This window comes from Megascapheus bottae, chromosome 31, assembly GCF_031878675.1.
Source record: "Megascapheus bottae isolate mThoBot1 chromosome 31, mThoBot2.hap1, whole genome shotgun sequence".
NCBI lineage: Eukaryota > Metazoa > Chordata > Mammalia > Rodentia > Geomyidae > Megascapheus > Megascapheus bottae.
The window spans coordinates 7,298,402-7,310,096 of NC_143539.1; the positions used below are offsets into that span (position 1 = coordinate 7,298,402).

An 11,695-nucleotide genomic window follows, 5' to 3' on the forward strand; every position below is an offset into this window, starting at 1 on the left:
CTTACATTAATGTTTTGGGGTGAATACGTGCATGTGTACATGGCCTTTCCCTCCTGCTTGGCTTTCGGAGACTGTGGCTCTGCCACTTGAGCCACAACCTCCATTTCCAGCTTTTTGGTGGTTACTTGAACTTTCCTGCCTGGGCTGGCTGGCTTCAACCTGAAGATTCCCAGATCTTGGCCTCCAGAGTAGCTAGGATTATAGGCATGCATGAGCCAGCTTGGTCAGAAACAATGTGTTTCATTTTTTTCTTTTGGGGGTACTGGGGATAGACAAGACAGACCTTAAATGTAAGTATCCACTTTACCACCAAGCCAAACCCTGCTTTCCATGGATAGCACTAGAGCAGGGTGAGCATTCAACAGCCTCTGGGGGTCAGGGGTCACCATGGAAGCCATGGGCCCCAACAGGCATGGGGAGCAATGGCCAGGATGTTCATTCAATATGCAGATTCTTGCTGAGCAGGCAACAATTCCCAATCTGGGCTACAAGTCCATGGCCAGAGCCCAGTGTTCAAGGTGTGGTCTTCCTTGAGTGGAAGCAGGCCAGCAAAGCAGTGCACAATGTGGCTCCCAAAGTGCAAACATTTATTTCTTCCTCCAGCACACACAGCCACAGCCCACTTGCCAAGCAGATGCCCGCCTGTCACCCCACCCAGAGGGATGTCTCAAGCTTGTCAGTTGCAAAGCACACTTCTGACCTGTCCCCAGGCTTAGTACACTTCCTCGTTACTGGTGCCTGCTTGGGTCTGGAGCCCAGGGCAAAGGGTGCCTTGGCCCGGCCTGGCTCCCCCGAACAAGGCCCTGGGAGGAATGCTGGGGGGAGTGCCCTGGGCAGGGAGGAAAGAGCACTAGCACCAAGGGTGATATCCTGGTTCATCTCTTCCATTTTTTTTTTTTTTTTTTTTGCCAGTCCTGGGCTTGGACTCAGGGCCTGAGCACTGTCCTTGGACTTTCTCAAGGCTAGAGCTCTACCACTTGAGCCTCAGCACCACTTCCAGCTTTTTTCTATATATGTGGTACCGAGGAATGGAACCCGGGTCTTCATGCATGCTAGGCAAGCACTCTACCACTAGGCCAAACTCTTGTCTCCACCTCTACCTTGGGGACCCCCAGGCAGAACACATCGTGATCAACACCAGAGGACTGAATTTGGGTTCTGGTAAGGGGAGAATGGCTACATGGCTCAGAGAAAGAAGACCCAACTCTTCTGGTAATTTTCTCCAACTAGAAGAGTATGGGTTGAGCTGGGTCACAGTGGCTCATGCCTATAATCCTAGCTACGCAGGAGGCTGAGATCTGAGGACCATGGCTCCAAGCCAGCCCTGGCAGGAAAGACTTTTCCCACTAAACTACCAAGGGGGGCAGGGGGATGGAGACAAAAAAACAGAAATGGAGCTGGGATTCAATTGATAAGAGTGCTAGCCTTAAGCAAAAGTAACCCAGGGTCAGCATAAAAACAAAACCATCAAAACATTAAAAAAAAAAAAAAAAGAAAGAAATGGAAGGCCAGCTCATCTGGGTGACATATCTTGGGTTATTTTCTAACAACAGCTCTCTTTTCCAATTTATTTTTCAGGGCCCCCCTGCATAGCTGAACTGGCTGTATCTTTCCTGCCTCAGCTTCTCCAATGCTGGAGTGAGAGGGGCACCCCCACACGCTACCAATGGTTCATACCCCCTGAGATCAGCCTGCCCCATGGTTACCTTCTTTTCTTTCCGGAGGAGGAAATGGAGGCGCAGAAAACCAAAAGGACTCAAGAGCCTCAGGGCCCCTCCTGTTCCTTGCTGACTCACCCTTGCAGTCTCAGAGGTCAGGAAGGTGGAAGCAAGGTGAAAGACCAGGAGGAGGGTGGAGGGAGGTGAGGAAGTCAAGGGGAGGGCGAAGCCCCCTGGGGAGGGCATGGAGACCTGTACCAGAGCCCCCTCTGCTGGACGCATGGTAGAGAGCAGGACACAGCAGTGCTCCATCTACAAATCTTTATTGAACACCTGCAGTTACTGGGATGAGGCCATGATGCTGGACACGCCTGGGGATGAAAGGAAGGGACCAGAGTGAGCTGGGAAGAGTGGGAGGTGAGCCTCCAGCTGTCTAACCACAATCCTTCAGTGGTGGATGACCAGAACCCTCAAGGGACCAGGTTACAGGGACTCTGGGACAAGGCCTGGGCTCATATCTCAGCCTGGCGGGGTGGCAACAGGTTAGCCTTGGGCAAGTTACTTAAGACCTCGGTTGCCTCAGTTTCCCTGTATGCAAGCAGCAGCTCCTCTGTAGGATTGTGGGGTTAAAAGGAGGGCTTGGAGCCAGGTGCTGACGGCAACATCAGCCATCCCAGCTGCTCGGGAGGCTGAGATCTGGAGGATCGTAGTTCAAAGTCAGCCTGGGCAGAAAAGTCTCCAAAGACACCAGTAAAAAGCCAAGATGGACGCATGGCTCAAGGGCAGATTATCAGCTGAGTAAGCTCAAAGTGTAGGTCTCAACCCTAACGTGCCTGGAATCACCAGGAGCCCAGGATGCAGAAGCACGAGGCATTTTATCCCAGTTGACTGGCTGTCCTACCCAGCCAAGCCATCTACCTAGACAAAGGGTCTCCCCACGTAGCGCCGGCTGGCCTCAGGACGGGAGCTCTTCCGATGCTGGGATTATGGGCAAGTTCACCAACTGTGATGTGACAGCAGTGATGAACTGGGAGCCCAGCTCTGTGCTCCTCGTTATTTCACGAGGTAGACATTCTAATGTTTCTACTAGTCTGCAGACTGCAGTGAGCATGCAGTCCTTACAGGACTGATGACGCCCAGTGCCCGTCGTTACTCTAAATGTCATTCTCGGGTCTGGTTTGGTTTTGTGCCAGCCGAGGGCTTGAATTCTGGACCTGGGTGCTATCCCTAAACTTTTTTGCTCAAGGCCAGTGCTCTACCACTTGAGCCATGGTACCACTTCTGGCTTTTTTGGTAGCGTGGTGGAAATCAGAGTCTCATAGACTTTCCTGCCTGGACTGGCTTGAACCATGATCTTCAGTTCTCAGTCTCCTCTAAGTTGTTAGGCTTATAGATAGGCATGAGCCATTGGCACCTAGTTTCATAAGAAAAGCAACACAGAGAGATCTGTGAAGTGGGGACTCAAGATTCTCACCATGGAAACCTGCCTCCAGAGCCTGCTGGTGATACCCTGGACCCCGAAACAAATGAGGGCCAAACGGACACAGCGCCTGGGACTGCAGGGTGTAGAAACCCTGCCAGGCCCTGCTAGGCCCCAGGGAGTCCTTTTCCTAGTGTGGCAGAGGCACATTCCCCTGCCCTGAAGAAGGGCCGGCCTCCCTGCACCCAGCCATGGTGTCTGTGGAAGTCACTCACTGTCAAAGTCGATCTTCTCCACGATGTTCTTGGGCTTGATGCTCTCCTCCTGGCTACAGATGAAGATCTGTCCTGACTCATCGGCGCTCCAGCCGTACTTGCTCATCCACACCTTCAGCTGGTTGTCTGCAGAGGACAGGAGCAGCACTGGGGGCAGCACAAGGCCTCTGGGCCTGAGGCCTCCCTAGGAATCCCTGCTGCCCTCCTGTGGCTCATTCCTCCCTCAGCCACTAGAGGGCACCAGCTTTCTCATCCTCCACAGACAGGCCTTGGTCTCCACTTCTTCCCTTTTCTCTCCCAGGCAAATTTCCTTCCCCACCCGGACTATACCCCAACATAGAGCACTAGCAGTAAGGCTGGTTGACCCTGCAGAAACAAAACATTCTGCTAGAGCTGTGGCCAGCCACATTTTCCACGGGATGAGTATCAATTTGATAGAGAACAGTCTTATTCTTTGTTTTGGAGACGTTTCGTGCTTTTCCACTTTTTTGACAGGGTGCACAGGTCTCATATCACATATCCTCACGATGGTCTCATATGAAGATCCTCCTGCCTCTGTCTTCTGAGTGGTGAGATTATAGTCATGTATTTTCATATCCAGTCTGTAAACCGCTCTTTTTTTCCCCCCACCTCTTTTTTCTTCTTCCAGTCTCAGGGCTTGAATTCAGGGCCTGGGCAAGGCTACAGCTCTAGAAGTTGAACCACAAAACCACTTCCGGCTCTTCTATGTATGTGGTACTGAGGAATTGAACTGGGGTCTTTGTGCATGCTAGGCAAACACTCTACCACTATGCCAAACTCCCAGCCTGTAACTCGCTTTTAATTTCACTTTCCCCCTCCCCCAGTCATAGGGCTTAAAGTCAGCCTGGGCACTGCCCCTGAGCTTTTTCATTTAAGGCCAGAGGTCTACCACTTTTGAGCCACGGTGCCACTTCCTGTTTTCTGGTAGTTAAATGGAGGTCAGACTTTTCTGCTTAGGCTGCCTTTGAACTGCAAACTTCAGATCTCAGCATCCTGAGTAGCTAGGATTAAAAGTATGAACCATAGGTGCCCTGCCAACTTCACTACTAAATGTACAAAACATCTATTTGATATGTGACAGACACAAAGTTAGCTTCCACTAAACACACACGCACACAGGCACACAGGCATATGTGGGTACATGCACCTACTAAGATCAACTCTTCAAGGAAGATACCAGGAGTGCCCCTCAAGTCCATCAGTGTCTTTTCCATCCCAATGCTCTGTCCAGACGCATCAGCAATTGTGTAAGTCTTAGCTTTCCTTGTTTGTTCTCTTTGCAAAAGTCAAGGCACAGACACGCTAGTCTGTTTTTAAGGGATTTTTTTTTTTTTTTTTTTTGTGGGTCATGGGGCTTGAACTCTGGGCCTGGGTGTTGTCCCTGAGCTCTTCAGCTCTACTCCTACAGCCACAGCCCCACTTCCCATTTTCTAGTGTTAATTGGAGATAAGCGTCTCACATTCTTTAGTGCTCAGAATGGCTTTGAACTGTGATCCTCGATCCTTGGATCTCAGCCTCCTGAGTAGCTAGGATTTCAGGCATGAGCCACCGTACCCATTTGAGGAATTTTTTTTTGCCAGTGTGGGCCTTGAACTCAGGGCCTCAGCACTGTCCTTGGACTTTCTCAAGGCTAGCGCTCTACCACTTGAGTCACAGCACCACTTCCAGTTTTTTTCTATGTATGTGGTACTGAGGAATCAAACCCAGGTCTTCGTGCATGCTAGGCAAGCCCTCCACCACTAGGCTAAACTCCCACCATTGAGGGAATTTTGTAAAGCCCCTTCCTGATCCAGGCCCTCCCTGCTCAGGACCATCTCTGGCTCATTCAGGGAAAAGGACAAAGGCTCCCAAAGCCCCTCTCCCCCATGGCCTGTAGGTTTCCCTCCAACCACTTACTTCCCCAGCCCTGGCCCCGGGCCCCCCACAGTGAACTGAAGGGCAGTCCTGCCCTGGTCCCCCTCACCATCTGCCCACCTCAGTCCACTCTAACTGTCCTTCAGTGTCAATCCCATCAGGCCACAGACATCTATCAGCCCCCTCCACAAGAACACCACCCTGCTGTTCACAGCCACATGCCCAGTGTCTGGCCCAGAGATGGCTCAACTGGCTGTTGGATAGGAAGTAGACACATGGCACGGGAGCTCACCGAGAAAGCAGTTTTCTCCCTGGACTTGCGAACAGTCTAGATGGCTGAGACCCAATGCCCCAGACCGCCCTCCCCGTTCCCAGGAGGCACAAGGACCCAGACCTTACCTGTCAGATCCCCAAGCATCTCGGCCAGTAGCCAGCGGTCGATGTGCTGGTATGTGATGCCCACAACATGGCAGATAACTGGAGGTCAGGGACAAAGGTGTAACGGGATGCTACAGGGCCCTGCTGCCATCCCAGCCTCCCCAACAGGGACCAGGTTCAATGGACTTACACTTCCGGACAGAGTCTTCAAAGCCAGTTATGCCTTCTAGAAGGTCCATGTTCTCGTCCAGGGCTTGCTGAGAGGAAGAGGGTAGGGGATTATCCTTAATAGCAATGCTTGGGTTAATACACGGAAGGCCAGGCAGGAAGATCCAAGCTCACAGCCAGCCTGGGACACAGAGCGAGACCCTAGCACGTCTCTCTGTACCAGGAGCTACCATCTCATGAGATAAATTACTGCCATTGTACCCACTTTAGCACAACCTTGGGAGATTAAGACAGAGCAGCTAAGTGGCTGGCTTTAAACGATGGGTTTAGAGCTGGCAGGAATGAACCACAGCCCCCAGAGAGGAGACACATGCAGATTGGTCACTGCTCTGACCAGTGCCTCCACCTAAGCCCCACAGGATCTATGTTCCCCTTCTGCGCCCTCACCAGCCTCTAGCCTCCCCAACATACTGTGCATCCTCCCTCATCAGGGCCTTTGCACTGCCATGGTGCTTGAACCCTCCCTTCCCTGGCTGCCTTTTGCCCGTTAGGTTTCTATTTGATCTGACTTTCCCAGCATCTCAGAAGCAGCAGCCAGTGAGCTGGAGGAAAAGCAGAACAGCTTCCATGAGCCCACGGTGAAGGGCTGGAGGGCTAACGGTGAGATCACCCACATAGGGGCTGATGGGACAGCTAAGATGAGGCTGGCCTACTGAGTTCACCAACATGGAGAGCACTAGGGATCTGACAGGAGCAAATGACTCTCCACAGAAGGTCTTGCTATTATCCCAGGCAGCTCTTGAACTCACCATCTCCCTGCCTCAGCCACCAGTGGGCTGAGGTTATAAACAGTGCATGTGTGGACTCACAATTCGCACGTGCCCACTAGACATGAGGTTCTAGAATGTGAGCCTTATGGGTCTTTTGTTCTGGTAAGCAAGCCATCGTCTGACATTTCTATAATTTTGCTCTGGATGGAGCAGGACAAGGCCTCGAACCCTTTCAAGACTGTTCTAGCAAGCTCTGAAGGGATGCACGGGGGCCCTGGCAGACACGAGCATGCTGGAGGCTTTGTATGGAGACCAGGTGGGGGTGGCTCTCACTGTAATCAATCCTAAGCCACTCAGGAGGCTGAGATCTGTAGCTAAAGCCAGCCTTGGGAAGGAAACTCTTATCCTTACTAAACTACTAAAAAAAAAAAAAAAAAAGCTGGAAGCGGAACTGTGCCTCCAGTGGTAGGATGTTAGCGGTGAGCAAAAAGAAGCTCAGAGAAAGAACCCAGGCCCTGAACTCAAGCCCTACGACTAGTAGGAAAAAGAAAACCAGGAAAGGTCCAGGCAAACAAAGTCACCCGGGCCCCTGGCTCAGAACACAGCTACAGAGGACAGAGGGGAGGGGCAGAGCTGGTGGGGGAGGTGGCAGCCAGTGGAGAAATCTTTTCCCAGTATGCAGCATGGAAGGGTAGGCAGGGTAGGAGAATGGCTGTGTGTTGGGGTGAGGGGAAAGGTAAGGTCTGGAGGGGTGGAAGGTGGCCTTGGTCACCTTCCTCAGGACAGAGAAAAGGCGACACACACGGCTATGCGTGAATTCTGCTCTAGCTTTTCTTATTTCTTTTTACATACGTTCCTGGCTAGCCTGGAACTCACAATTCTCCTGCCGTGGGTTCCCTAAGTGCAAGGATTTTAGGTGCGCACCCTGACACCTAGCTTCTAGCTGCTTCTGTCCCCCCCCCCCAACCAGAAGCCAAAGCACTTGGACGGGTGGGGGGTTGAGAAATGAGGCAGAGGTGTGAAGGGCTGTGAGGGTGCAGGCAGGGTAGGGACCAATCCCTGGGAGGGGCGAAGACCTCCTCCCCCCCCTCCAACCACGGAGAGCCTGTGGCTCCTGGGCTCTCTCCAGCTGAGTTCCCCCGTCGGGTCCAGCTAGACAGGGGGCACATGGACTTATGACAGGGAAGTAGAACCCAAAGGGCCTGAACGAAGGCCTAGAAATGGTAGTTAGGCCCAGTGTGAGGCTGGAAAGACTAGACCACAGCCAGTCTATCCTAATGAGCTTGTTGTACACACCGGAGCCCAGCAACATTTATGGGTTACTATTTGCATATTCATAATATCCACAGGATTGAAGGGGCAAGGCTTGAGTGGTAGAACACAAACCTAGCACTGGGTTCAACCCCCAGTGCTGAAAGACGGGCAAACAAATAAACACCCTGCAGAGGCTGGGTGCTGGTGGCTCACACCTATAATCCTAGCTACTCAGGAGGCTGAGATCTGAGGATCACAGTTCAAAAGCAGAGTGGGCAGGAAAATCCATTAACCACCAGAAAACCAGAAGTGGCACTGTGGCTCAAAGTGGCAGAGCGCTAGCTTTGAGCCAAAAGAGCTCAGAGACTGCCTAGGCTCCAAGTTCAAGTCCCATGACAGAAAAGCAAAACAAAAAACCCTACAGAGTTCCAATGTGCCAGGATGCCACAGATGAGGGATGGACAAGCTACCAAGGAACCTATAGGACGGGGCAGACACATTATCAACATGACTTTCAAACCTCCAGGCAAGTGTAAGGAGGCGCCTGCCTAGTGACATGGAAGATTCAGGATTTGGGGAGAAGCATCAAGGAAGCAATCAGGTATCCCCCCCACTTTGAGACGGTGTCTTCCCATGCAGTCCAGGCTAGCTTGAACTCCAGCTCCTCCCGCCTCAGCCCCCCAGAAGCAGGATGAGCCACCATGCCTGCCTTGCAGGCTGTGGGTGTGATGTGAGGCGGGCAGGGGGAGGGCTTTGGCTGGAGGAAGGAGGCACAGGCATCTTAAGAGGCCAGGTCCTGGCCACGGTGAGGATGAGTCCGGGGCGCAGGGCACCCACCCCTCCCATGGCCCACAGAAGTTACCCAGAAGGCCTGGAAGTGGCAGGTCTCTAGCAGGTCACCGAGGTACAAAATCTGCCGGATAGGCCGTTCTTCTTGCTGAGGGAGAGCACGTTAAGGGAAAATGGCCACGAAGCCCGCGGATGGGGCTCAAGGCCCTAGAGCGTTAATGTGCCCATAAGAAGACAAGATTTCAAAGCTTCCCATGGTTCTCCTGCGCTGTATAGCCAGCCACATTCCACTGAGAAATAGTGGCCAGCCCACATCACGCTTTCCCCTGTGTATCTAAGGCAGCTCTGAACTCTTCCTTCCTGCCTTCCTCCCCACCACTACCGGCTTCCCCTGGCTTTCACACATTCCACATTCCAGAACACAGAGAGGGGGGATGGGGTGTACGCTGTTAGTGCCTCCAACCCCAGCACTGACCACGCTGTCGACAACAGGGGCCCAGTCATGTTCTCACTGGACTGCGAGCGCTCAGTGAAAGCAGGGCCAGGCCACCCCGTCACTGCAGCGCCCCACCCAGGTGAGTGAGTGGTCAGTTGCTCAGTGTCCAGCATAGGACCTGGTGAAGGATACGTGAGCCTGGTCAATCATGCACTTGCACAGCGTGAAGTCAGTGTGGGGCAGGTTGGTGAGGGCCTTCAGCAAGATCTGGGCAGTGACCGTGGTCTGAAAGAAGGCTGGGTTGAACTGGTACCTGAGAAGGGAAACAAGAGACATGGCCACAGTTAAAAGGCCAGTCTTAGTTGAGACTTATCTCAACCAACAGCTGGGTGCGATGGTATGTACCTGTCACCTCTAGTAACACATGAAGCACAGCAAGAAGGTAGTAGCCATGAAATGAGACCCCACCTCAAAAATAACCAAGGCACGGGGGGAGGGTGGGAGAGAAATGGGGACCATGTCATGAGAAAGGGTAGCAATGTTTGTGAAGTTATGCACCTTCTATCTGGTGAATATAATGTGAACCTTCTATTAATCACAATAAAAAAATTATTAAAAAAAATAACCAAGGCAAAAAGGAGCTGGTGCAAGACTGAAGTGGTAGAGCGAACGCTTAGCAAAAACGAGGCTTAGGGTCGGGAGTATGGCCTAGTGGTAGAGTGCTCATCTAGCATCCACGAAGCCCAGGGTTCAATTCCTTGGTACCACATACACAGAAAAAACCAGAAGCAGCACTGTGGCTCAAGTGGCAAAGCGCTAGCCTTGAGCAAAAAAGTGCCAAGCCCCGAGTTCAAGCCCCAGAACTGGCCAAAAAAAAAGGCTGAGTTCAATTCCCAGTGCAAAAGAGGGGGTAGATGGTGATTACAGCTCTGGAGCCGATTAAGACTAGGCTCAAACATCTTTGAATGGCCTTGGAATGCTTCTTTCAAAAAAATTTTTTGTGGGTTATGGGGCTTGAACTCTGCCTGGGCACTCCCTGAGCTCTTCAGCCCAATGCTACCGCCCTAACCCTGGGCCTGGTCCATGTCCCTGAGCTCTTCAGCCAAAGGCTACCTACCACCCTACCCTTGAGCCAAGCCCCACTTCCCATTTTCTAGAGGTTAACTGGAGATAAGAGTCTCTGGTCCTTTTGTGCCCAGGCAGGCTATGAACCTCGATCCTCAGATCTCAGCCTCCAGATTAGGATCACAGGCGTGAGCCACCAGTGTGGGCTGCTTCTTTCAAGTTTTGTGCCTCAATTTCCTCCCTCTCAAAATAAAAAGACTGGGAGTACATACACCTCAGGGGTAAAGCCAATGATTAGCATACATGGGCTCTGAGTTCAATCACTAGGCTACAAACACAACCAGGGTAGCACAAAGCCCAGGGACAGGGTTGTAGCTCATAGTAGGTATGTGAGAGGTCCTGAGTTCCATCCTCACACCACAAACACCAACCAAATGACCAAACCCCACTAAGAAACCTCACAGCCCAACCTAGTGTCCAGTGAGCACTTGCCACACAGTGGACATCCCCCAGGCTGCCCCCAAACAACTCCCCCCACCAACCAAGGGCTGGTGGGAATTAGCAACTTGTTTGCTAGCTGCCGGCCTGGGGGGGGGGGTGGCTAGATAACTCACAACTTCAGGACAGCCAGGTTGGCTTCCAGATCATAAGCATTCTCCTTGGCCTGCGTCTCTACGTAGCGCTCTAAGGTGGCCAGATTCTCAGGATTGTACCTAGAGGAACATCAAAGAGGGTAAACGGTGAATGGGAAGCTGTTGTTCCAACTTCTATCATTCTAGGAGGCTGAGACAAGACTCTGAGAGTTCAAAAGCCAGCCTGGGCTCCACAGTGGAACTCTGTCCCAAGTCAAATAAGATGGGTGAGCAGGGAGGAGACCGATGCAAAGGGACATTAACCGTCCCTTTCCTTCCTGTCCCCTCTAAATCTGGCCCTGATCACCATACCAAATGAGTCAATTCTACAACCCCTAACAAAACTTCCAGCCGAGCTCTCCGGACCCCAAGCGAGTCCCGGGTCTGATTTAGGGAACGCCCCCGCCCCCTCACCCCAGCCGGCCAATGGCCGCTCCACAAGGAAAACACCTGTGGCTTCCTAGGTCGCTTCTGGCTCCCGGAATCGCCCATCACTGCCAGAAGAGACATCATCGCATGAACGGAGGGAATGACGTACCCGGGTAGGGAGGGAGGGGCTCGCAGGCACTGAGTGACGTGAGGGGAAATTAAGTCCCTCCGTCCGAGCGCTAGGTTCTCTTCGGCTCCTAGGCCTGCTTCGAGGCCCTTAACCATCTCCTCCTGCTGCATGACCTCCCCCAGGAAGACGGAGCGAGAACCCCTCCCTTGGGACCAGCCTACGACCCGCACCATCCCTTCCTGGCAGTCTCCGAACTCGTCTTCTACCCCCGCGGGCCCAGAACGACCCCTCGACCCAACGCAGACCTGTCGATACCCTTGAGCAACTTGCCCACGTTCGCTCTCATCTGCTCAAACATCGCCATGGCTACTGTCGTGGTCGGCTACCCACAGACGCCCGCCGTCCCCAGCCCGGCGGCTCCTCGAGGAGCGGAAGAAGAGGACACCGGAAGCGGAAGTACGTCACGACCCTCCCTC

At 52.7% G+C, this 11,695-nt stretch overlaps 1 protein-coding gene and 1 non-coding gene across 2 annotated transcripts; both read right to left on the reverse strand.

Annotated features, from left to right (window-relative positions):
* Positions 1–1,965: 1,965 nt before the first annotated feature.
* Eif3k (eukaryotic translation initiation factor 3 subunit K) lies at positions 1,966–11,669 on the reverse strand. The gene is made up of 8 exons (XM_090322572.1): positions 11,525–11,669; positions 10,703–10,801; positions 9,216–9,336; positions 8,661–8,735; positions 5,797–5,863; positions 5,628–5,705; positions 3,354–3,479; positions 1,966–2,029 (listed from the first exon to the last, which is right to left on the reverse strand). The coding sequence occupies exons 1-8, from the start codon at positions 11,581–11,583 to the stop codon at positions 1,998–2,000; spliced, it is 657 nt and encodes a 218-aa protein (XP_090178698.1). The 5' UTR covers positions 11,584–11,669; the 3' UTR covers positions 1,966–1,997.
* Positions 6,717–6,850, reverse strand: LOC150043887 (small nucleolar RNA SNORA9). The gene has a single exon (XR_016533433.1). It is a non-coding gene; the product is annotated as a small nucleolar RNA SNORA9 (small nucleolar RNA).
* Positions 11,670–11,695: the final 26 nt, after the last annotated feature.

Coding starts and splice junctions, on each gene's coding strand:
- Eif3k (XM_090322572.1), bottom strand. CDS start 11,583: ATGGCGATGTTTGAGCAGATGAGAGCGAACGTGGGCAAGTTGCTCAAG. Junction 10,802..11,524: donor TTGCTCAAGGGTATCGACAG/GTCTGCGTTGGG, acceptor ATGTTCCTCTAG/GTACAATCCTGAGAATCTGG. Junction 5,706..5,796: donor TGAAGACTCTGTCCGGAAGT/GTAAGTCCATTG, acceptor CCTGACCTCCAG/TTATCTGCCATGTTGTGGGC.